The sequence below is a fragment of the Manis javanica genome, chromosome 4 (assembly GCF_040802235.1).
Source record: "Manis javanica isolate MJ-LG chromosome 4, MJ_LKY, whole genome shotgun sequence".
Taxonomy (NCBI): Eukaryota; Metazoa; Chordata; class Mammalia; order Pholidota; family Manidae; genus Manis; species Manis javanica.
The window spans coordinates 95,323,609-95,350,091 of record NC_133159.1 but is presented as its reverse complement, the minus strand read 5'-3'; the positions used below and the strand labels follow the sequence as shown (position 1 = coordinate 95,350,091).

General features: G+C 49.8%; 1 protein-coding gene across 2 annotated transcripts in view; it reads right to left on the bottom strand.

The window, feature by feature from the left end:
* The window catches only part of SYT6 (synaptotagmin 6), a 60,519-nt gene that overhangs the window by 25,126 nt on the left and 8,910 nt on the right, over positions 1-26,483 (bottom strand). Inside the window, exons 1-2 of one of the 2 annotated variants that reach the window (XR_012130273.1) lie at positions 22,925-23,449; positions 20,993-21,551 (exon numbers count right to left, since the gene is read on the bottom strand). Coding sequence is in view for 1 of the 2 variants with exons in the window: in XM_017641024.3 (XP_017496513.1) it covers positions 20,993-21,551; positions 22,925-23,273 (908 nt within the window). In the remaining variant the exon portion in view is untranslated. Of the gene's footprint in view, positions 1-20,992; positions 21,552-22,924; positions 23,450-26,483 lie in introns of those variants that run through there. The other variant, XM_017641024.3, reaches the window with a different exon arrangement.

Genomic DNA, 26,483 nt, shown 5'->3' with positions numbered 1-26,483 from the left:
ATTACCGGGCCCCACCCTCACCAGCGGGCAGGGGCCAATCATCTGTGTTTAACAAGCCCTCTAGAGAAGACTTAGGAACTGAGAACCATTGCCTTAGAATTAGCAGAACCAACTGAGCATGCACACGCTGGCCAGGATTTTGAAGTTTCTTCCACTTCTTTCAACCTACTTATTTTGTTGATCAAAACCAAAGTCGAAAGAGAAAGGCAACTCACAGATATGGAGCATTGCATCTACTAGTTTGTAGATACCATGTGTTGTACTTAATATATATTTAATTCATTTCATTCATACAACATTCCTCAGAGGGACCTGTAATTACGGCCATACTGAGCTTCACAGGAGTTAAGTAACTTGCCTAAGTTCTCAGACTGATCAACTAAGTCTGAATTTGGACTCCTGTCTGTTGGCTCTGAAGGCCTTGCTCTTCTCCACAATGCTACACAGCTTCCTCTGGAATTGCATATGGCCTGCCCCTCTCCGCCCTACCTTCTGCCTCTGGTTGTGGAGGATCAGGTGGGCTAAGGACCTGTGTGGGTTTTGAAGGTGAAATTTATTGGTGCTCTAGAAGCAAGAAGCACTATATGGTGGTGTCAGCCTGCATTACAGATTGTGAAGGGTGCCAGCTCCTGCTCCCTTAAACCAGCCAATGCTGGCTCGCTGGCCTCATCCTGTCACTCCCCATGGAAATGCACTTGCACACTTAGTCTCGCAAAGTGCTATGTTGCTCCAGTGGACACTGCCTGGTGGTAGAGGTTGGAACAGGAGGAAGCTGGGTCAGTGGTGGGTAGAATACCTGCGCCGGAAGCTCGTGTGCTCACGCACAGCTCAGTGGAAGGCTCCTGGGCTCTCTCCACAGGGATCCTCCCGCTGAGCTTCTCTGAGGTGCAGACATCCACACTGGGAGGAAGAGACCCTTATATGAAGAAGCCTGGGGCAGGTGAGGACTTTCCCTCTATCTCATGCGGAGTTATTTTCTTTTTTCCTCAGGTTTTGAGGTGGGGTAGGGGTTGGCTTGCAGTCCCTGTGGGCTTTCGGGGGCAATTGTAGGTGTCACATCTTGGAATTCATTCCCTTGGTGTGGGATCTTTGTGGATTTGAGCAAGAGGAACTCCAGTCCATCACATGTCCCTAGGCACGGAGAGACCATGAGTGACTAGTCAACTCACCCAGTCCTGGCTTCCAAGCAGGACCACACTAAACTGAACAACTAAGTCCTCTTTTTAAAATATTTCACTCACACTTTTTACAGTGTTCCATTATCCAGGAACTCAGGAAATTCCCCTTGATGTCCAAGCTGTCCCAACCTTTACCACCAAGCAGTGTCCACTGGAGCAACTTAGCACTTTGTTCAACAAAAGTATGCAGAAATGCCCCATTGCCTCCTAGGGCATATAAGCCCTTCCTTCCTGTTTCCCACCTACCATTTCATTATAACGTAGACCTTATTCTTCAAAGTCTTGAAAACTATATCAATTTTCACTCTCTCTTCCCTTCTCCAAAGCTGAGGAACACATTGTCCTGGGCCTTCGAAAGTTTCCAGGCACTTTGGTGGTCTTTAGCTAGACCCACAATAGTTCATCAACAAAGAACTCTTAACTGGGAGTCTGGTGGGAAGCTAGGGTCCTGACTCTTCACCAACTAGGGGAGGGAATCACAAGTCAGCTACAAGGGAATTACAAACAGCCTCAGAAGGGGATGCATGGAGTCTCGGGCAGAACCGAGGGTTCAAATCCCTGCTCTACTGCTTTTCTGCTGTGTGACTGTAAAAGGCAATGGGATTTCCTGACCCTCTCTGGCATGTGCATCAGCCATCCTCAAGGTGGTTCCCTATTGGACAGCTGCTCTAATCCCTTGATCTGGAGGCATATGAGGAACCACGAGGAAGATTTTGCTAGCAGGAGCTAGCAGAAAAATCAAGATTTATTTGTAGCAAGCATACAATCTGTCTGTAAACCCCACATTCTCCTGCCATGCTGGGGCAGGCAGTGGCCCTGGGTGTGGGGAACAAAGTCCACATGAGCTGAGGGCCAGGTACGCCCCAAGGATGTCTGAGTCAGCAAGGGAAGCAGAGCAGCTGCCTCGGGTGTGTGTCTGGGTGGAGGGTGGGAATGAGGACATCTCCTAGCCTGGGTTTCAGAGGCCACAGCACTTGGCATCAGGGCCTGTGGGAAGCTACACTGGTTCGTGGACTGCCTCTTTCTTCCTTTGCAGCCCTGAGCTTCCCCACCCATTAGCACCTGCATGTGGAGTTATGGAAGGCCTCTTGTGTGGCTTCTCAGGCTCTAGGCTCCAGATCAGGTGTCCCCAGCTACATGACAAACTTAGGGGTGACACTGGCCTTAGAGCCAGGAGGCTTGGGCTCCAATCCCAGCGCTGTTGCTCACCAGCAGAATGATCTAGAGCACTGTTCTTCTCCAAGCTGCAGTTGCCTCAGCTGTAAAATGAAAGCATTGTACGAGATGACCTCACCTTCTCATCAATAAAACAGAGTTGGTCTGGAGGATGAATGGATCTGTGTGCCTAAACGCTTTGCATAGTACCTAGTACTCTTCATACATCTCCTCAAACTTTCAGGTCCCTTCCTGCTCTGGCCTGCCGTGGAGCTGTGTCTGGCAGCTGACTGGGCCAACCCCGTGGCTTCCGCCATGTCCAAGCTGTATCCTGACAGTGCTTCACTGGAAGGAGAGCAAGTGGTGAGAGGAGGACAAGGAACGAGGGAACACAGCTTCACACCCCTAACCATGCCCAAGGAAGTACAGAGCTCTGTGCTGGGAGCTTGCTCTGAACCTGGCCCAGGCCTCCCCTCAACCCTCTGCTTACCCAGGAGCACAGTGATGAAACACCAAATTAACTGTTATTGTAACTCCTCCAAAAATTACAGGCTGTGTGTCCTGCCAGAGCCAGTTAATGTCTCCCACTGGTGAGCAGGTGACACTAATGGTAATTTCCTCACTTCCAGGCACTGAGTTCAGTGGCAGAAACAGTGAGACTCAGGCTGAAAGGCAGCCCTGGGGGTGCAGAGAAGAGGGATCCAGGGAGCCCAGGCTGCTGCCACTCGCTGTCCCAGAGCCATGGCTGGTTGGGTGCCTGAGCTCCACAGCAGTTCTTCAAGATCCTTCCCCTCCCAGAGCTACTGCCTCTTGGCACTGCATGAGCCTGGAAGCAAAGCCCCACCCTATGGCCACACCACGGGCCCCGCCCACGGGCCCCGCCCACCCTCAGTCCCTCCAGCTGGGCTCCACCGGGGTCCCCGCTGTGTGTCCCCAGGGTTCCCCGGCCCGATGCCCTCCTGCTGATGGTGCTGCTGAGGAGGGGCCTGCTGCTCTCCGGATCTCCCCACCTCTCAGGCTCCTTCCAGAGTTTCCTGCCCTCCCACAGAGCAGCCAGCGTTTCCTCTCTCACCTCTTCCCCCTCCTACACCCCCATCTGCCTCTCCTCTCACATCACACTGAGCCATCTCTGTCTGTGTCAGCTGAGGCCACTCTTCCCCCAGGGGGTGGGTCCCAAATGAGGGCGGAAGCCGCCTGTTCCCAGGGAGACCCATGCCCCTCCCTGCCAGGCCGAACAATGGGAAATCAGATTCCAGGACCTGGAAGGGTTCCTGCAAACCTGTGTTCCCTGCCACCCATACCAGCCACAGCTCTGCAAAGCACCCAGCAGAGTGCTGTTCCAGTCCACCCCCTTCTTGGAGACTTGGGTGGCTGGGTCTCTTCAAAGAATTCCCAGCTGAAGACCTCCTGCAGTTAGTAGTTTCAGAGTAAAGACCTCTCTATGATAATCAATGCAAGTGCTCAAGGGTCCTTAGATATTAAAAAGGTCCCTTCGCATTTTACAGATCAGGAAACCAATCTGAAAGGCTGTGTGGCTAGACGGAGTTTTCCAACTCCTAGACAACTGTGGGATCCCTGTCTCTCACTTTCCAACTTCATTCCACATGTTTAAATTGAATACCTACTAGCCCATCTAGTACCTACTAGGCCAGGGTTAGGGACTACAGGGGACATACAAATAAGTAAGACCAATCGGTGGCTGTGGAAAGTCGAGAGCCCGGATTCCAGGCCTGCCCACCTCTATCACAATAAGGATGATTACAAGGAAGAACCTTCAGGATACTATACTCGTCACTAGCATTCATCGTGGCTAAGAGCTCTGGGTGTTCATAGAGTAGGGACTATTCTTAACCACTTTTACAGATAAGGAAGCAAGCTCAGATATTCACGGCAGTAACCAGCCCACTTTACTAAATAGGAAGGAAATGTGGCTCAAAGCCCTACAGCCAGACCCCAGGACCCTCCCTCTTAACCACCGGGCCAAGCCAGTTTGGTGTTCCGAACATTGTCATAAGGATTGTATACATTACACTACAATTACCCAATACTTTGATTTCCCCAATGCTTCTGGAGCCCTGATTAAGTAGTGCTTAATAGTAGAGCCCTGATTAAGACCATGCTTTTAGGTATCTCAGTTACTTGTTTCTGTATCTTTTTAAAAGAATCTCATTTGTCACAACAAATTTATAAACTAGATCTTATGATTACCTCCATTTTGCAAGTGAAGAAACTGTTAATATGGTTTTAGAATTCAAAGACCACACTTTGAACTGTCCCCAGGAGGTTGTTCATCCTTCCTCTTCTCCTAGGACCAGGAATAGCTTTGTTTTTCCTAAGGATATGGCTTGTATTTATGTCCTGGACACAGAATTCCATGAATACGTTTCCCTTTTTGCCTTAGCTGTTAGAATGCTTAAAGTCAAGTGTATCCCACTGGTCAGTGCTTGGACTGCAGGACATTCATTTTATGCAGTGGCCTCTCTGAACTCCATTTGACTTTTTTTCATGTTCCTTTTGCCAGATTCGTATGATACTTTAAAATTATTTTCAGTTATGTTATAGGTCTTGTGGGCTAGTTAAATCATCTTGGAGCAACTGAAAGTAACAGACAAAAATAAATGGAGGTTTTTGTTACTTGCTGTGCAAACTTCACTTAGCCTCTTTAGCTTAATTTTCTCTACGTGCAAAATAGGATAATGACCCCATAATGCTTGCTGGGGATTACAGGAGACGATGTGTGCAAAAGGATCTGTCAACTCAATAGTGCTAAATAAAGCCAAGGTGGACCTGTTAGTAATATTGTTATTAGTAGCGTGGTGGGGTCCCTGCGTCTGGAGCACCTACAGAATGAGTGGTCTGGGCCAGGACTGGCAAGGAGAGCCTGGCCAGCTGGGACCTGGTTCTGTACACTGGAAGATAACCAGAGCTGCTGATGGGTTTCACAAAGTAGCCCAGAGCTGTGTTGACTGGTCATCAGAGCTGTGCCAGAACTCATACATCCCACACCTGGGCCTTACTTGAAACTGTCACTGCTTCTCTGCCCACTGGGGAAGTGACTAGCTGCAGAGGGTTAGGCAATGGCCCCAGGGCCACTCCAGGCCCCGATCAGCAGCTCACTGTGAGGTTGTAGGACTCCCCAAAGAGTCTCCCAGGAGGTCTCAGCCTCATCACTGGGGAAGAGGAGGCCAGTTGCCCCTCTCCCAGGTCCCCCACTCCCCACGTCAGGGAACTCAGGGATTCACTGCTACTAGAGAAACAGCGGCCGTGGTCTGTGGCGAGAACCCATGAGTCACCTTCAATACCCATCTCTGGGCCTTGGCCCTGCACTCCTAACAATCCCTTCCTCCTGTTCCCTACTTACATTCTTCTCTTCTTTCCAGCATTCTTCCAGAATCGCTTAATTCTGGAAATTTCCAGGCCTAACCTTGCCAACCCATCACCCCTCTCATTCTCCTGTGCATTCCTGTCCCTCACTGCATTCATGTGATTTTCCTAAGCAATAGGAGGACTCTGGATTTCATCAAAATGTTATCTCAGGATACTGGGCTTATGGTGAATCATATTTCTTTGTGTGTGTGTGTGGCTTTCTGTATTTTCCAAAATATCTAAAACAAAAGTGTAATACTTTGCCTCGAGGCAGGGAAGAGTAAAAAAACTTATCTAACAGCCAAATAGCTTTTAAGGAAAATTATCTCAGCTTTGGTTCTGTTCTGTCACTTTAAAACTGTGTGACTCTGGGAATTTCTTCAGTTTGCTTCATCTATAAAACCGAAATACTGATTTCTTACTGTGTCGAGAGGGTTAAATGAGAAAATATATTTGGAAAGTGCCTTACAAACATTAGGTATTATTGTTGTTAGAATCAGGAGCAATAAACTATGGCACGAATCTCTGAAGGCTCTTTATCATTGGTATTTTATTACATTCTCACTTCAGCCTTGTGAAAAACAGGTTATTTTCCACATTTTCCTAATGAGGAAACAAGAGAGGCAATGTGATTTGTCTGAGGCCACACAGCAGAGGCAGGATTCAAGCCCTGGTCTCTGACTCCAAGTCCTGCCCACCTGCCAGTTCCTGAGGGCCAGCCGCATGTCTGCCAAATGCACTGTAGAGGCTTACGGGTCCTGACTGACAGACCACAACTCACCGTGTGGCTGGAACAGTTTTGCTCCCTTAACAGTGCCTCAGCTTCCCTAGGAGTGAGATGAAGAGATGATCTTCATCATCCCTTTTCAACTCACGAGAGACCCAGCCTGGAGCAGAAGCACTTGCTGGGCATATTACAGCCACCCATGTGGACATGTAATAAACTGCATAGTCTCTAAGACTCAAGGGTCTTCCCAAATTCTTCTTTCACAAATGCAGTTGCTTAGGACAACCTAAAGGTGTCCCACTCTGGGTGGCTGGTGCCCACTGGGGAGCGGAAGGGACTCGGCTGAGATCTCCTTTCCCATCTCATGCAAGATTGCTCAGCCAGTTTCTCTGGTAAACACTGTCCAAATAGGGTTGGGGGAATATTTTTCCTTAGGGAACACTCATTCCCTAAAGAAAGCTGGGAGTCTGCCCAGTCTGGATTAGATTTACTAATACCATAAGAAAACCCAAAAACCCATTGTCAGCAGGAATTGGAATCAGAGGCCCTCGCTGCCCGCCTTTCCCCCTGGCTCTTTTTCTCCCCAAATCTACCAAAAGGCCCAGAAGCAGGACAGAAGTTTGGTCCCGGTGTTTCTCCCCTTAAAAGCCACCTCAGAGTCCCAAACCCCACCGACCCTGCTTCAAAATGCCTGTGGAGGTTCTGCCCTCCCAGGACAGCTTGCCAGCTCCATGATTCTCCCAAATTATACTTCCCTGTTGCCACTGCCTGGTAGGGACATCAAAACTTAGATGTTCGTGTACCTTCCTTCCTGCTTTGTCACTTCTGGCTCACTATCAGTTAACCTGGTGTACGGATCTTGGGGAGATGGTAGATGTGGGTAAAATTGTAGATTTCCAGAATATCTCGCCTGGCTTCAGTACATCTGCATATCAATAGGTGTTCACAGGTGGAAAGAAGTATGGCTTTAGTGCATTTGCATCATTCCTCAGGGGTGGAGAGAAGTTCATCTCCATATTAATGGATAATTACCCGGGCAATGGAGGGCTTATCTGTACCCAAGAGGTGAGAGGAGGGCTGGTTTTGCTGCTGCTGGAGCAGGAGAGAGAGATGGGCAGAACTGCAGTTTTGTAAGCAATGAACGGGTTTTAAACTTTGTTTCTCGCTTTGACTGATTTCGGTTTTTAGAGGTATTTTGCCCCAGGGTTTTCTTTCCCTGGACTTACAGTAGGCAGGGCTCCTTAGAGTGACACTAGCAGGGCTCTTCGGGAGTGACTCAGCTGATGGTTTCTGACGATGTGGGGGAGGCATTTTGAAACAGGTGCCTCAAGTCGCCAAGCCAGCCTGTCCCTAACTTCTCAAGAAGAGAAATGCTTATCATGTTTTCATGCCACACCATCAGAGTTGTTTTTCTCCGTAAGTTGGACTGTTCCTAGCACATGGCCCAATGTGTCACTACGGAGATATGAGTCACCCAACGGCTCCAGGATGGAGCAGACTCACTCAGTCCCCCAGGGAAGGAGCCCCACCCGTGCCCTTCTAGGGGCTTGGGGGGAACAACCTCCCCCACCCAAAGGTGCATCTCCCTTAGACCTGGGGGCAGGAGAGAGGGGCTCCAGGGAGGTTGCCAGGTGGGGAGGAGCCCGAAGCAGTAGCTCCCTTCTTTCCCCACTGAGATTCCCTTTTTTTCTTCTGGGTTTTCTCTGGTTCTAGCTGCCCATCATATTCCGCTCCTGCACTGTCTTGAAAGCTCCAACCAAGTGTAGATCCAGCTCTGGTACTCCTGGTCCCCACAGTATCCCTGAAACAGCCAGAACTTCTTTCTCTAAACACTGAGGGTGACCAAAAAGAAACAACCCTCAATGCAAATGGCACATGCAGAATGCCTTTAGAGTCTCTAATCACTGTCCCCAAGGGCTGGGACAACTTCTCAGGCCCCTCCTGGGGTGTTTTCCCTGGCAGTTCTCTGCTCATTTCTGGGAGTGGCACCCTCTTTTCTTGACATCCACCTGTGGTCTCCTAACAACCTGTTCCTTCTTGGCTGAGAACCCATCCAACCCTTCTACCAGTCTGAGGCCTCCCTCTTAGGCCCCATTTTGGTGGGAAGGGTTGCTTCATTCTCACCCCACTGGCCAAACTGGGAGGGTGAGAGGGAAAGTGGCTCCCCACTTCCCCCATTCCCCTAAGGAGAAGCTCTTCCCAAATACACATGGATGGCCCTACATGCCCCTTTATGGACTCACAGAGTGCCAATGGCCATAATAGTTCTTAGGTAACAGGAGAAAACAAACACCATTTGAAACCCCAGTTGCTTTCTCTGAGGGGTGTGGCCTGGCAAAGGCAATATAGCAAACGGGGGGTTCTGTTGTTCCTGGAGAAGATGCCCCATTATTCAACTGAATACTTCGTTGGGTTTTGAATGTCCAAAGATGGGCCTGGAACTGGGCCCAGGCCTGGGGGCTGGAGAGAACTAATTGTCCAGGGCAATTTAAGGAGGAGTGTTGTTTGTTTATCTGTTTGTGCTTCGAGGAGGGTGGAGAGGGGTCAACAGGAAGGTGGGAACTGCACTCTGTGGGAGGTCTGGTAGGGACAACCCACCAGCTGCCCCCAGAGTCCTGTGCGGCTGTCACTGGGCAACAGGTGTTAGACACCCAGTTCCCACAACAGCAAACCTCCAGCTGAAGCACTGCTATCACTTAGTGTTGCCTGGGGTGAGGCGAAGCTGGGCTTGGGTCCTATGACTGGGTGAACAAAGGAACAGCCACTAGTGGCCCCAGAAGAGGCCATTTCCAAAAAGGGAGAAAACTGCAGCCAGAGGGGACTGGAGGACATCTGCTTTCCCCATCCCAGGAAGAGGGAGGACCTTGGGGAGAGCCCCTCGTAGCTGCCTCTTGAGAGGCAATAAAGAGCGTTAGCAGCACATGCAGTGGAGCCAGCTCGCATGGATTTGACTCTGTCTCCGCCTGGCTTTGTGACCTTGAGCAGGTTGCCCATTTCCTCATCTGATAATAATGGTACCCACCTGCAGGGTGGTGGCAAGGATTAAACGTAAGCCATGGTACACAGAGCCTGGCACATGGGAAACAGATTAGCCCCAGCCGTTGCCCCACTTACACCTACGATTGGATTCTGCACATCAGCAATAATCTGATGTGCAGATTACTGTCCATTCCCCATCTCACCATGAATCCCTCCACCCCATATGTATTCGGACCCATAATTTCTGCTCTCAGTGTAAAACAGCTCCTGGAGAAACCAGTCTCACAGTCAGAGACGTCAGTGCCCTCCTGAACTCAAAGCTGTGCCAAGGCCAGACCATCAGCAGGGTAGAACTCTAACATGACCCAAGTCTTCTGAAGCAATCCCTGGTGTTTCTCAGGCCCCCACAACAGAGGGCAATGCCAGTCTGCGCTGGCCAGAGAGAGGTGAATGGTTAAACATCTTGCTCCTGCCCCTCCTTTCCAGGGCTGCCTCCCTACTCTAGTTCCTCATCCCAAGGCCAAGTGGACTCCTTGGAAAACCCTCCATCCCAAGTTTCACTGCAGCCCTAGGGAGACCCTCAAGGTCTCAGACACTCTGTCCAGAAAGGAAGGCATCAAATATTCATGAAGAATGAGTAGGTGTCAATTCAGACACGAGAGGACAATGTGGCTACAGGGGATGACTGATGAGGATGAATGAGGACCAGATGGACACAAGGCTGGCCGGGCAGTGGGTGGGGAAGGCTGCCTGCTGGAAAGGCCACATTTCCCTACATTGCTGCTGACACTGAAACACCATAAAAGTATGCTAGCAACTGGACAAGTTGACCTAGACTCTACATCTAGCCTTGTCCCCTTTCTCCAAGGTACAAATATTTATGTGCAGTGGGGAGGCAAGGAAGACAGTGGGCAGAGCATAGGACTGGGACTCATGAGACCTGGGTTCAGGGTCCAGATTTGAACCCCAGACAACTATGACTCCCCTGGCTTAACCTGCTCATCTGTGGCAGGAGGAGGATGAGCCACATCATCTAGAGGTCCTTCCCAGCCCTGACTTCCCTGAATCAATGAGAATGTGGAGTCACAGCAGTGTGGTCTGTAGGGAATTAGAAACCCCTCAGAGACGGCTCCGATTCTCCCAAGGTGGTTGCTATTCTGGTCATAGTAACACCCGGTGACCCTGTCTCTTTGAATTGCTGCTGATATAGGGGACCCAGTGTGGTCCCTTCTTCTTGAATGAATCCTGGTGCTCAAATGGCCTTGACAGTGTCCAGAGGGGATGTTTGGCTGTTGCTTCCTTTGTGACTGAATAATCTCCCTACAGGAGAAAATGTCACCATGGATTATCAAGTGACTGAAGCAAAGACAAGTGCATATGCTCTGCGCAGCAAGGTGGGGAAGCAGGTAAAGTGCACCAGTGTTAGAGGAATTGGTTTTTGTTGATTCATGATTTGATTTGTTGCTTAATGATTTCCCACTCATTCTCATTTAAGGGAAATATTAGATACTTATACCATTGAGATGCACAGCATACTAATGAGGAGGCATGGGGCAGGGGCCAGGGCAGGGCAAGGTGGACTGGCCCAGCCAGCTCAGAGCTGCGGTAAGCTGTGAGCAGAGGAGGAAGGCAGGACATGGCTGCGGTCTGCTTGCCAGCAGGAGCTGGGGTCTGCTGGAAGCTAGTTGGAGTGGGCAGTGGGCCTGTTGGGATGCTAGGGTAGGAATGGAATGGACTCCACTGTTCTGAGCTTCTGGCAATCTCTTAAGGCCATTTCCTCTGAAGCTACAGAGAAGGACCTATGGTGAAAGCCTGAGTTTAAAAACAATTTAGATAAGAATACCAAGGCCAGGGGAGCAACTCTGTTTACAGCTGGGTCAGAGCCCTGTCTGGACCAAATAGCAGTGTTTTCCTGAACCATAGGGGAAACCTTTAAGCCCGTGTACCCAAGAACACTCCTGGTCCCAGTGGGCCCAAGTGAGAGAGTGTGGGAAGATCAGTGCATACCCATGGCTTGCCCAGAAGGGAGGGCTCACGAGGTGGAGCTCTGCTCAGGGCATTCCTCTGTGCACATGTGCACGTGTATGTCTGTGTGTGCACACAACCGCCCCATCTCCCCTCCATGCAGCCTGTGGGGTGGAGCTTGGGCTCCACTTCCCGCTTTCTGGTTTCTTGGTGGATTTTTAGCAATCCTTTTCTGGAAGAGCCTTGGCCCTTTGGGTAGTCTAGAAAAGTCAAGATCCTGCTGGCTTTAGAACCTGGGGCCTGGCCGGGGTGAACTGCCTTCTTAGGACCTGAGCTCTGAGCAGGGAGGACCCCTTGGAGAACTCCCACCATGCTCCCCCCAGGCATTATAGGCACTAGTCCCAAGGGTAGGACTGCAGTTCTTCCAGAGCAGGCAAAACTGCTTCTGGCTTCCATGTTCCCACGTGACCAAGACATCCTTCCTGGGAGGCAACCAGGCCCTTCTGCTCCTCCCCTCTTCAGGGAGGGCAGAGAGCTGCTCTCTGCACTAGCAGGGACTGAAGGAATAAACCGGATGGGGGCAGGGACCCCACATTTCTGCCCACTGGCCTGAGGGTGGGAGTGCAGGAGGGCAGCTTGGCAGCCCAGTCATGAGGATAATGAGGCCAGGCCCGAAGGAGTGTGGGGCTAAATGAACATTAGCAAAGACAAGCAGGCTAAGAGGCAGGTCCCGCTGAGCTGCAGTAAACAAGGACTGGACCCCGGTGGCTTCTGACTCAGACAGTGGGGTCAGGCAGCCTGGAGGGCCCAGCCAGCACTCACTCGGCTGGGCAGGGCGGGCAAGCTGTCTGGCTTCATACATTATTCAGAGCAGCTCTGGCTGAAGGGCTTGGGGAGCAGTGTTCACGGGTTTGGGCAGGCAGCCCAGGCCCTGCCTTGCTCCCTTCACACCTCCCAGGGTTTCTGCATGGCCCTGATCTGCCCTGCAGGCCTCTTTTGGAAGCTCCCCTTCTCTGCTTCTATGGGGCTGGTCTTGCCTGCAAGCGTTCCGACCCTCAGGAATTTAAGGCAGAATTCTAGGGCTACTGAGCGCTTGGTGAAATGCCTCAGTGTGTGTGTTGTTGGTCTGAGTTGCTAAGTGAGCTGAGGCTGCTCATTCCCTCCCCCACCCCACCCACCCCACCTTTTCCCCAGGGCATGGCCCAAACAGGGAGCCAGCGGCAGGCACGGCCAAACCAGTGTCCTATTCCTTTAAACCTCATTTCAAGGCTGCCGACTTGAGCAGGTTTCCCTAAAACATACACCCCTTGCCCCAGTCATCCACAAATGATCTCTTCCCCAGCTGGGCTCCACCAAAGCCGCTCTTGTCAAGGCTGATGCTGAACAAACTGGTCCAGCCTCAGTCTGCATCTTACTGGATCCATCATGGCATCTGATACAGCTGAGCTTGCCCTTCCTTGTCCTGGAAACACCTCTGTTTCCTGGGACATTGTGCTTTCCTGGTTCTCCTCCTGTTTCTGCAGCTGCCGGTGGCCCACCTCCTCTGCTGCTTTTCCTCGTGATCCCCACGTCTGAACATTAGAGGCCCACGGCTCAGTCTTGGTCCTTCTCACTTCTCTACATTTGGGATCTCAACTAGTCTTAAGGCTTGTGACACCATTTATATGCTGACAGCTCCTAGATTTCTTTAACCAAGGCTTCTAAGACATTAGAGATGTTCAAAGGTGTCTCAAACATTACATGTCCAAATCTGAGCCCCTGATCTTCCTCCCCAGTTGGGTTTTTCCTCCAGGATTCCCCAACTCGGTGAATGACGATTCCCTCCAGAGTTTCGCAGGCTGAAACCTTGATTCTTCTTTCTCTACACACAACATGTCAGCAAATACTGCCAGTTCTATTTTCCAAATATATCCAGAATCAAGCCACGTCTTACATCTCCACCACCATCTTTGTCCAAGCCACCCTGGTCTCTTTTTCATGACAATATTCTCCCAACTGATCTATTTACCTCTTCACCCTGGTTGTGTAGTCTACTCCCAACTGTCAGCTACAATGACCCTGTTAAACTTTCAACCGTAGAAGCGCATTAACCATAGAAACCATCTCACTTCATCTTTTACTCTCCCCCACGCCAGTCCCCTTACTGTTCTGTGACCACACCAGGCATCCCCCCACCTCGGGGTCTTTGCCATTCGTTCTGCTGGGACCTCTGTTCTTGCAGATACCTGCATGGCTCACTCCCTCTCATCTTTCAGGTCTACTCAGATGGCCCCCTCTTGGGAAGGCTTTCCCTGAACACTGTTTTGCCTGCAATCCTCTCCTCAAACCACCTTCTCAACCACACTTCCCTACTTTATTTTCTCCATGCCACTTATCACTCTCAGACATACTCTTCATCTCATTCACTCATTCATCCTCCCCTGCTAGAGTATAAGCTCCATGACAGCAGGGACTTTGATCAGTACTGCATCGCCAGTGCCTAGGTTTGTGCCTGGCACCTCACAGATGCTCAGACAGGTCACTGCTGAATGCATGGTTCCAAACTATCTATTCCTCCTTTAACTTCCTCAGTTCCCTTTGCTCTTGGATCTCCTCTTGCTGGGTACCCTTAGCTAGCCCATTGCCCTCCTTCTTGACTGTGGGTGACCCCCAAAGCTCAGTTCTTGTTCCTGAATTCTCCTTCTGCATCTATATCCTACTCACTGTCTCAGCTTCAAAAATCACCTCTATCTCCCCCTTTTTCCTTTTACAGCACTGTAAATAATTGTGTTCTTTTGGTTACATTTTTACTTGCTCTGAAACCTTCATCCAACTGTAAGCTCCTTGAAAGCAAGGGCTATGTGTACCCTTTCAATACCCTGATATTCCTGGACCCAGACAAGTTCTTTGAGTGATCACTGAAGACTTGTTGAGTGGATGAAGATTCATTATGCTTCCGTCTTGTTCCTGGCTGCCTTCTGGTCAGGATAAAACTGGGAACCTGAGATCCAAGGTGGGAACTCTGAAGGCGCTGCATCACACTGCTGGTCAACGAGCCTTTGGGAAGCTTCGGTCCAGCATGATTTAATGAGTCACAGTAGACCAATTTAGCTGATTCTTTGGCTCTACTTGAAAAGACCTTTTGTGGCTATTGCAGGATCTCATTCAACTTGAGTATGTGGGCGTGAGAAAAGGACTCAACTGAAGTCTTTTCTGGCAAGGGAGGCAATTTCATTCCGGGAGGCCAGCCTTCCCTCCATATGCTGGTGAGGACCGAATAGCAGAGCTGCTTTACAGCCTCCCTAGACAGCCTGTGAGGTTTTGAGGACAGGACTGGAGTTTATTATACCCCCAGTGCTAGCCTGAAGTGTGTGCATAGTAATTACACCACAAGTAGTTATTTCATAAAGAAAAGAAACCCAGTCTTATGCAGGTTTTTTCTAGAGCCTTCCCCCTACCCAAAGAATATAGAGAGAATACTCCCCTACCTCTGCCCCCCACCCTTGGTGCTCTCTACCTTCACTGCTGTCATGGCCTGGCCAAGAACTCCTTTCGCAGAAACGTTCTCAGATCATTCCTATCTGACACTGATTTCTGTTCTCCATCTCTCAACACTTCTGCACATGGCTTGTAGGACAGCAGCTTGCATAGTTTTGTTATAAGCATCCTGAACTGGTCTGCTCCAAGTGTGTGCCTTGCATGCAAGGGATTTGGGGGCCACTAGGCTTACTCTGCACATCCCATTAGCCTGGCCATTCTGAGCTGGCTGAGGTGGAGGGCTCTCTCTTCACAATCCTTCCCATATTGTAGCTCAAGCCTCTGTATCCAACAAGTGCTCAAAGATACAATTGACCAGCATATAGTTGACATTCAATAAAAGTTTGTTGCATGAAAGAGGAATGAATGCCATACTCAGTGCATTCACAAGAAGAATATGGGGGAGACTGTAGAGGTCAGCACAAAATTTCCTTGAAATGAAAGAGCGCCCAACCAGGCCACAGGGAAAAACAAAACACAAAACTCTTCTGGATCCCCTGACGAGCAACACAATTTCAGGACCTGTCTTCTGTCCCAAGGAGCAGTGTGACCAACTCCCCTCTAGCCATGTAAGGACCACAGGCTCTATTGAAGACCTAGATTTGAATATTGGTTCACTACCTTTCTCTCTGAGCTATACTGGGTGAGTCACTTAACCTGAAATCTTTGTTTCTTTAGTAACTTTAGGTGATGGTAATAAGGCTTGTGGCGATGGTGAATTGTGATAAAGTTGTGCTCTTCTCTTCTGGTAGGAGTTTAAGTTATTACCCATATAGCCTCAGTAACTAGTGAGGGATCTGAAGGGAGACAGGTTGGGCAGGAGCTGAGCCCCAGCACAGGATTGTGCCTCCTGGGAAAAGAAGGAAGATGACTTGTTGGTGGAGTTTTCCTTATGGCAGGATCCCCTTAGAGGACATTTCCCAGGGGCTTGAAGAGAGGATTGATTCTTACTGACATTTAAGAGGAGGGTATATCTGGACCTTCTGCCCAATGGCCTATCAATTTGGGGTTTAGGCCTCTACTATGGAGACCACACTTCCAGAGACAGGGTAGCTCTGCTCTGAAAGCAAGAGAGCCAAGCACATCTCTATAGGAGAAGAAAAGAATCTCAGAATCTCAGCACTTTGAAGCTGGTTTAATATTGAGGAAACCACAGCCCAGAGAGGGCAAGTCACTTTTCCAAGGTCACAGAGAGAACACATGGCGTACAAAGACAAGAAATAAAATAGGGATAATAACCAACAACCTGTCAGAATAAGTGGTCTGGACCAAAGTGGGGAGTGGTACAAATAGTGACCCACAGGCTGAGCTAGAAGGAAAGATTCTGTGAGAACGGGGCTCAGGAAAGCTGTTCTGCCTTGGTGCTGTTTTGGCATCTTATGTATTTTCTTTAATTTAGTACCACAATACCATTATGAACTATGCACCGCTACAATCCCCATTTTGTTGATGTGGAAACCTAGGAATGGTTTAGATAATGTGCTCGAGGTCTCAAAGCTAGAAAGTGCAGAAGATAGAATGCAACATAGGTTTGTCGCCAAAGCCCAAGTTCTTCCACACAACCTTGCTCATTTACTAGTCCACCACCTACAGCCTCTCTTCCTCTCTGCAGACTGAGTCCAGACTCTCTGAAAATACACAGAGCACTCCTTCACCCCTCCCCCAAACAACACATAACATGCACACACACACATACACAGGCTTGGTCACTCTGGCCTGGTGGGGACCTGCTAAAGCAGGAAGATGGCTGAGTCTATGAACACCACCAAGCACAATACATATTTATGGCCCCAATTACAGCTTTCACCTCCCCACCACGGTGAAGGAGTGGGAATAGCGACAAGAATAGTTGTGTGCACTGGGGTCTGAGGCCTCTGTAGCAATAACTACATGATTACAGAGATGTTGGCAAACCCTGGTGTTGGCGGCTCTATTATAATGATAAATCTACAGCTTTATATAGAAATAATGAGACTGGGGGCAGAAGAGGGGAGAAGGGAAGAGCAGGGTGATTTCAGCCAATCAGAGTTCTAGGAGGAAAGAAAATGGCAAGCCCCGGGGAATGCCCAGAAGACCAGGAGGGGACTGCAGTCAAGCCAGGCAGGAGTTGGGGCAAAAGGAGCAGCTGGGCTGCCCAACCTGGGCCTGGAATGGATTTAAGAACCCCTGTGACCTGCTTCCTGCGCCTCAGCCTCTTGATTCAGGGGAACAGCAGAGGCCTCCTCCCACAGCTGTAGCACATGCGTTTGCCTGCTTCTCCCCCTCCAGCCTGGTGGGGTGCATATTAGCTGTGTTGCTGCCTAGGCTTCCCTCCAGAACAACCTGGGGCGCAGTGCGGAGAGTGTCCCTTGTGGCTTAAGATTTGCAATTAACAAAGAGCTAGACCCCCCGAATGTACACTTACCCTTCACTAGTCTTACATCTCCGTGTTCAGTGGTTGTGAGAAAACAGTATAAATGCTGCAGGCTTGGCTACCTAAAACCAACTTCAACACTGGCACCAGGGCCAAAACAAGGGGCACACCTGGTCCCACCTGCTGGGGCTGAATCTGACTCTCCAACACAAGCGTGAGGGGCAATGAAGGCACAGCACTTGTGGACTTGTGTGACTTCAGAGCAGTCTCCTGAGCCCCCATTGTCACGATGCCTCTCCTTCTACCCAGCCTTATGGGTCCCTGACCTTCCACTTCAGTCCAGATTACCAGATCTGAATGGTTAATCTCTTTACTGCTTCAGACTCAAACCAGCTACATGAACCATACCTCTGAAGGAATGCACAGTCTGGGGCTCTATCCACCAAGCCTGGCTCTATCCATTTTCAAAATACTACTTGCCCTTCTCCTCCAGGAAGCCTTCCCAGATTAACTGCACCCAACTCCTGTTGCTTCTTTAGTAATCCTTTCTTTGTGTACCAATATATAGCTTTAATTGCATGAACTGAGCCATTGATCATTCAACAAGAATGTGCTGAGTTCTTATGTTGACATTAAATGACATGCTCAGCCCTATTAAAAATAAAAGAGAAAGCCAACTGTGGGACACAAGCCATTCCTGAGCCATTGGGAGGACTTTGCAAGACCAAATTTGATTTTGGATATAACTGAAGGACCCAGAGAATAAATCTGGAAGAATGACTGCTGTGAGAGCAGAGCTCAGGGAAGCCTTGAAAGGTAAATTGGCTTGGGCAAGGCAGTGCAGTGGAGAAAGGCCTGCCTAATAGGGGACCCTGTGAGCCAAGGCAAGAGGCAGGAACATCCAGCAAGTGCAGGGACCAGCCTGCAGACTGAGGTGCTGCAAGAGTTCTGTGCTCAGGCCTAACTGCAGCTCTAGGAAAGAAAGGAATTGGCTCATGGGACGGGACGGATGGAGCTGGCTGTGCTCAGCTGGACTCACCACCCTCTCCAGCCCCAACCCACACTGTGCTGGCTCCAGGGTTTCCTATCCACTCAGTGCTCAGTCATTCCCAGCGACTGTGACTTGGGTCTCTCTAGCCCCAGAATAATTACAATTTTAGACTCCACACCAAAAAACAGGTGAAAGCACCAGCCTTCTACTTTTCCTTTCCTCTCCTTTGCCTGATTCCTCGCCCACCAGGATGAGGAGCCTGCTCCTGAGAGCTAGTCCACTGCAGAGGCTATGGACTGGAGGGACCCAGGGGCCTCACCTGGGTGGAACACCCAGCTTAGACAGACACCCAGCCAGACAGTGTGTACACGTGGCCACCCACCCATCAGCTTCAGAAACCGCTGGGCCTGAACTCCCTCTGCTCCTGGCTAGAATGCTTCTCCTTCCTCTTTGACCATCAGATTGTGTATACCAGTCCCTCCCCACCCAGCTTAATCCCCCCTTATTCAGGAAACATTCACTGGCTGTCCTAACTCTAAGGTCTTGCAGCCTCACACAGTATTTAGTATTTGCTACTTAGCTTTGCTAGTTATTGCATGGACATTTTTGTCTCGTCTATTAGGTTATACATTTCTGCGGATTGGAGAGACTTGTCTTTAACTCGCCACCCCACTCCCTAGTGCCTAGCATGGTGTTCTGCTAAGGAAGAGATGGAAGGGGACTGTAACAGTATTGACTAAGGATGTTGAAGTTGGTGACAATTTGTCCAGTGCCTTTTGGATGATCTGCTTTTTTCTGAAGCTGGGCTGGGACCAGAACAGGGACAGCCACAGAGTTCTAGCATCTAAGAAGTCAGCATCCAAGTGAGGAGTGTGCTTCTGCATGAACTGCCTGCTCCAGACTGGAGCTTCCATCAGGCTGGAGCTAACATCACAGGAGAAGAGGGGAAGACTTAAGGGGAGAAGAGAGGCTCTTCAGAGGGCTCTGCAGCCCCTGGACCTCACCCCTCCTTCTCTCCAAGCCCCTGGGCCTTGACCTCAGCAGGGGGAGGGCTGAGCTGCCTTTCTGTACCTGTACAGTCACCATAATGAAGCTGCTGCCTTAGGAGGCCACAAGGGAGGAGCTGCACCAGATGTAAACTTCACAGTGATTTATAAGGCAGAGTTCCCGGGCTTGGGGCCGGCACACAGCTGCTGTTCCACCCCGCCCCATCGGCCCGCCCTGTCTGCCAACCCTGCTGCTTGTGATATTCCTGCAGATGACATTTCACCAAAGAAAAGGTAGGGAGGCACTGGGGCATCAGACCAGACTGGTCAGTGTCAGCACCAGCTCTGAGAATGAGATGTCTCAGACAGACAGAGCCCACCAAGCTTTCTCTCCTTGAACAAATGAGCTTTCTTACCCTTTCCCCACCAGAGTAGAGCTGATGGCTGCAGCCTTTCTCCTCACTAATTCAGTACAGAGATACTGAGTATTGCCTGTCCAAAGGAAGTCCTGCAGGCTGAGTAGGGTCAACCCTGACACACAGAAATGGTGCAAGAAATATCCAGGGAGATACTCAACCAGTTAGCACTCAAGACCCCAGATGCAAGCCATTGGCACTTGGCGGAAATGCCCCTGCTGGGCTCTCAGTTGCCTGGGTGGGTTTAGAATGAGGCACACCACTTACGCCTGTGGGATGCCCAGCTTCCTCAACACTTACCCAGTGGAGGCTGGCGTCAATGTCTCCAATGACCCGAAGGGCATAGATCTGCCTTCTTAATTCTCTGTGCCAAACCTATATGCCCTCTTAAAAGCCAGCTTGAGCCTCAGCCCCTTGAACCTTCCCTGGTTAATTCCCATTGACTGTGAGCAGCCAAGCACCCCCTCTCCCACAGGTGGATGAGCTCCCTTCAGGCCTCCCAGCTCCCAGCCTGGCCTGGGCTGGCAGTGCAGCAGGAGGGCCTGTGCTTCACAGTAGTTGCTTCGGCCACTGAGTAACTCCAGTTCTTCTGGGCACGTGGTGGGGCTGCTGTGCCTTGCCCTCGTAATATTAGGAGTTGTCGTGTGTCTTGCTTTGGCTAATGAAATACTAGTGGAAGTGATATGTGTCACTTCCGCATGGAAGTTTTAAGGAATAGTGCATGATTTGCCACATCCTTCACCCGCTGATGTGGTAACTGTGGGAGCAGATGTCAAAATGAAACCTCTGTTGGCCTGGGGCCTTGGGTGGCCAGGTAGAGAAGGACTCTAAGATGCAACATGAGTGAGAACTAAACCTTGGTTGCTTTAAGCCACCAAATCCTAGGACAGTTTGTGGCTGCAACATAATCTGGTTCATCCTGGTAATAGGGCCTACTTTCGAGGGCCTTTTCCAAGCTTCTAGTACACATCAGTGTCCTTGGTGGATCCTGCTGTCTAATTTAGTCTGTAGGCCTGGCCCAATTCTTGCCTATGATCAGAGAGAGATGACATTTCACAGGTGGGAGACCTGTGGCCTAGGAGATAAGAGAGATCCACCCCAGAACATATGATCAGAAGCAATAGATAAAAAGTCCTTCCCTTCCCACCTATATGGGGGCTCTGCTGCCCTCACCCCAACCCGAGGCAGAGTACAACTCCCCCAGGGTGGGCTGGGCCACTGGTCAGTTTCTGGAGCCCACCCTGAAGGGCAAAGGCCCATTCATCTCTAGGGATGAGGTGGGGGAGGCAGATGCGGACATGTCCCACTCAACCCAGAACTACAAACTCTCAAGGAGCCCAGGGGGCAGGGCTATACTTACGCTTGTAGCATACTGGATGTCCTTCCAGATGGAGGTTTCCCGGGACAGGTCAGAGGCCTCAAATAGGTTTTCCAGGATGACCTCTCCAATCATGTCATGGCGGGAGAAGCGGTCAAAGTCGAAGACACTGAGGTGCAGTTTGCGGTCGGCCAGCTCCTCATAGGGCACAGGGAAATGGAAGTTCTCATCAAAGGTGGGGTTCAGGGTCTTGCGGTGCACCCGGGTCTGCAGCTTGCATTTACGATCAGGCAGGAGGTAGATCTTGACATAAGGGTCAGAGCTGCCACAAAAGTCCTTGGCAGGGAGGTCAAAGGCCTTCAGGATGCGCACAATCAGGGTCTCACTCTCGTAGTCATATCGCAGGCTGAAGTTGATCTTCCCGCAGCTCTTGGTGGCCTCGGATTTGGCATCGTCCCCATCCACTGACTTCTGTTTGTAGAGCTCAGGCTTGATTCGGCCAATGCTAGTGGGCTGTTCTGCTGCTGGAGGCAGCTCGTTGCCATAGTCCACACTGGAGACGTGCATCTGCCGTGGCAGGTGGCGCTTGAAGGACGTGTGCCTGGAGGAGGTTGGAAGGGGACAGAGAGAGTATGATTAGGGTTCAGAGGGAGGGGGCTGCAGGCAGACACACCCCTGTGGCCCCAGCTCATCCTACCCCTTGTGGGATCCCCTTTTTCTCTGCACACATTTTGTGGGTAGTAAGTGCAATTAATGTTAGCCTTTGTTGTAATTATCTTTTTCCCTGCCTTTCTGCTACCTGCTTTCTAGGTTTCTTTCCTAGCAGGTGTGACTCTGGTTCTCACATTAAAGCATGAGATCCCTTAGGAGAAGGAGCATCCCTTCATCACCATTACCACCACCACTACCACCACTGTAGTTAAAATCCACAGGGCTTTGGAGCCAGACTGCATAGGTTAATGTTGGCTTTGCCGCTTTCCAGCTTTGCAAACTTGCTCAAGTTATTTAACTTATCTGCGCTATAAAATGAGGTTAATAAAGGCAGCAATTGCAGTAGATTGTTGTGAGGATGAAATGAATTAGTACATCCAAACTAGGGCCAGGTGTATAATAAGTGATACAGCATTAGCTCTCATTATCACATGGACTGTGCCATTGGCTCCTTAGCCCTATTACTCATTAGTCTTCGCCTTAGTCATTAGCCCTATTTTAGAGTTGGAAGAAGTAAGTCTTAGGAAAGATGAGAAAGTTGCCCAAGGTCAAACGATAAATTCTGTAAATGAAGCACTCTCATTCCTAGCCTCCCACCTGAAGACCAGGCCTCCTTCCCTGCGACTGGTCCCCTGGGAGTCTGGGGCAACACTGCAGGGCCCCAGGAACCCACAAGAGCCCTAAGTTTTGAGTAAACACAATGCCTCATAACTGTATGGACCACTTCTTTTAAAAGTGTTTCTGAATCTGGAGTGAATTTTTGTAATTATGTGGTGGTGGCTGTCTTTCTTTTTTCAGCTAAAGAACACCATGTATACAACTGCTGTTATAGAGGGAACTCTGTCAAAGGAATCCTCATTCTCAGAAAGTTTTAGGAACCTCTGATTTCCCATGCCCTGCAGACTCTATCTACAAGGTTTTACTGACATACCCTGGACACACTGTGAACATTTATGCCTCTGGGCCTTTGCATATTCTCTTCCCTCTGCCTGAAGTCTTTCCTTCCCTCCAACTACCCAACACCTTCCACCCACACACATGCCAGTGCACACCACAGCTGCCCACTTCAGAGGCTGCCCTTCCCTGAAGTCTTTCCTGGTGCTCACCTCCTAGGTGGTCACCCACCACGGAGTACCTCACCTAATAGAGTCTCCAGTCAAAGTACATGTGTCATTATTTTGCTGACCCTCACAGGCTACAATCTCATTACTCTACTGAATAAGGAATGTGGAGGGCTAGGGAAGGGAGGGGTCCACCCCTCACCTGGTGGATGATGCTGGTTCTGTGGTCTGTCGCTGCAGCCGTGTGTGACGCATAATGTGCTCCTTGACCGACATCTGCACCTCAGCCGGGATGTCTGGAGATGTGTGGCTGATCTTCACAGCCGCCTCCAGGAATCCCAGAGTGTTGGGATCTTTCAGCTTGTCTGCCATGTTGCCTCTGGGGCTGGGGCTCTGGAGGGCCTCCAAGGGAGGGTTAGCAGAAGAGGGGCTGGAGGCTTCCTTGTTCCTCCAGGGTATCCAGCACAGCTTCCAAAAGAGAAAGAGAAAAACTGCCACCAGGGCCACGCCACACACAATAACTACCACTGCAAGGAGGCTGACAGAGGTGCCTGCCCTCGGCATGCACCGGGCGGGGAGGCACAGAGACAGACAGAGGGCAGGAGCAGCAGGTAAGGGTGTTGGAAGGGGGGCACACACAGAAGGGACAAAGACGGAAGAAGAGAAAAGAATGGCCATGAGAAAGCTGCCCAGGCAGAGAAAGGATGGTTTTAGGGTTGACGCGCCACAGTCCACTTTGTGATATATCTGCAGCTAGTGTTCACTGCAGTCTGATTTCTCCAGCATGGCACCCTCCTCCCCACTGCCAGCTTGGGGACCTGGACTGCCTCTCCTACTGCCTACTGGCATGGGGAAGGGAAGGTAATTTAAGTAGCAGCCTAAGCAAATGTGCAAATCCATGAAGCGTCCACATTTGGATGCTCTTTGAATTTCTATTCGAGCTGTTACTATGGCCAGACTAATAGCAGAGTCATTTTAGTATATAGCTCTCTTCCTCAACAGGCTGTGAGGCCTTGGGGACCAGAGGCTTGGCCAACTCATTCTCTTCCCTTAGCCCACCCCCACTGAGCTCAGAACAGGAGCTCAGTAAGCAGTTATTGAGTTGACTTGAAGTAAAGGAGATCGAGCATACTCTCGAGTCAGGGATTAGGTCTAATGCTGTTTCTGTATTCTCAGAGCTCTGCACATAGTAGGCTCAATAAATACTCACATTAAGGCAGAATTTGAGGTACATGGTTCATTCCAAAACTAAATACAGAAGATTCCTATAGCTGTCTTTCCCCATTCCTGCGGCCTTTTGAGAACTTTGTTGTAAAACTGGTATCTTTTAATGTCATGCTTGGTTCAGAGGCGGGTGTTCGCTGCCCCACCCCCAGCCCATGCCTACCCCTAGCAGGTGCCCATTATCCCAGGAGAGCTGTGACGGAAGAAAGTATTAAGCAGGCCTCCCATCCCACCTTTAGGAATGCCCCCTTTGAGCCCAAGGCCTCTTCTTACTCTCAGCAGAGAGGTCAGAAAGTTTTGAACCAATGAGACTACTAGTAGGGTATTCACAAGGGTCACTTGTGGATAAGCCAGCAGAGGAGTCTTGTATGGCTTGCACAATGGTTAAAAAGTTGAGAAATTCCACCAACAGTGTCATCACACTAGATTTCTGACTACTATGGAAAAGGCCAGGTGGCTTGGTGAGTGGACCTATGCTCCTGCGGGCGGAACATGCTCCTGCAGAGTGCCCCTGGGAGGGGTGCAGCCTCACCAGTTCCACTCTCTATTACCTGCCCAGCCCTGCAGGCCTAGGAGTTTGCAGCCTCTGGCTTATCCTGTCCCAACCCCTATGAATCTTAGGGCTTAAGGTGAGGAATAACCCTGTAGGTACAGAGGCCGGGCTGTGCTTTTGCATAGGGGAGCAGTGGTCCAGTGGAGGGACTTGCCTGGGCTCACAGGTCAGACACAGAGCCTGGACCAGGGTCAAGACAGGACTCCTTCCATTGTCCCAGCCTTTTTGTCCCTGATTCAACTGAGGCTACAGTAACTCATGTGTTTTTTAAATTTGTCTGACTTAGGGCATAGCACAGAAACTAGCACATGAGAATGAATGAGTGAAGCAATGAATGGCACCTAAAAGAGCTGCAATTATCTCTCAACCAATATTTCCTGAGGACTTGGTATGTGCCAGGGGCTTAGTAGGCTTGGAGAACAGAGATGCCAGCCCCCTTTTGGAGGAGCCCAGAGTACACTCACAGCACACAGGCCCCAGGGAAAGCTGTCCCCCATCTAGAGGGATCTGAAAGGAGGTGAGAACACCAGCTACTCTCTCTGGGGAGCTAGCACTGCCTTCAGACTCCCTGGATATAGGGTGCTGGCCTTGATCAGCTATGAACACCTTCATGAATAAGGTCCAACAGCAGAAAATCCTCAAGTCCTTAGCCACCTACCCCAATTCCCAGGCCCCTGCACAGAGACACTGGAGGCTTTTCCCAGCCAGAGGAGCTGGGGGGTTAGTTCTTCACCCAGAGACAGCCAGAGACCAGCAAAGCTGATTCTAAGTTAACTTCGGGACTAAAGGTCACCAATGTGGTATATATGCATCCCAGGGACACAAGAGAAAAAAATGTCAGATTGTTTTAATATTTCTTTATCTTAAAAATAAAAATTTTTAATTTTCCTCTAATGCTTAATATTTTTCCAAACATTAAATTAGTTGAAAAGATAAATAAATAAAAATTTTTGATTATTCAGGTTGATAGTAATAGGAATGATAGCATTTTATTTTGGATTTAGTGAAGTTATTGACCATTACTACACCCAAGGCACAAAGTGCTTTTTATGTGTTACTCATTTAATACTCCCCAGTGAAATAGATATGATTATTATCCTCATTTTGCAAATGAGGAAACTGAGGCACAGAGGAGTAAGTAGATTACTCCTCTAATAAGTGGTGGGACTGGGATACAGCCCAGGCAGTTCAGCTCTGCAATTCCCCTCGGGAGATGTGTATATAACATGGGAACAAATAAACACATATTGGTGGTATTAAATCAAATAATTTTTGCTGCTATGAGTTCATGACCAAAATGGTTAGAGACTGTTTCTTTAGGCCCTGATGTCCCAGGAGTGTACTAGGAAAGCTACTGGATATACAAGCTCTTACTCTAAGTACCTGGCCACGTCCGGACCCTTCACATTTGCTGCCTGTCACAACCGCTCTGGACGCACTCTCTGCAATATGAGTCCCCTGAAAACAAAAGGCATTTCTAGGACTTTGCTTTCCTTTGATCATACATTTTACTTGCTCTGATAATAATTAGAATTTTAATGAGAAAGGGGGAGAAATGGGGGGAATCCAGAGAGCATAGAATGCATTTAAATGTTCAGCCTAACAAAAAAACTGAATTCATAAATGAAAAGAGAGGTGGGGGAAGGGGGCAGGCAGAAGGAATCAATTTTCCTTGGCCGTTTGAATGCTTCTCCATGTGACCCTTGGCTGTTGTTCCTTCAGAGCTGTGCTTAGGGAAAGCTGAGGTATGGATTACTGGGAATCAGCACCCAGTGCTCATTACTGGTCATGTAGGACCAGGAGGTCCTTCCTCTGCCTGGAGAATCTTCTTCCAGGACATCTCCCAGGCAGGTAATGTGAGGAGAATCAGACCCCGATACTGGGTGGGTTCACTCCCACGGGGGGTACAAGGTAGTGAGCAAGGCTTGGTAAGAGCAGAATTCAGCCAGGGCAGGGGGTGATTCTATAGGATTTAGCCCCTTTT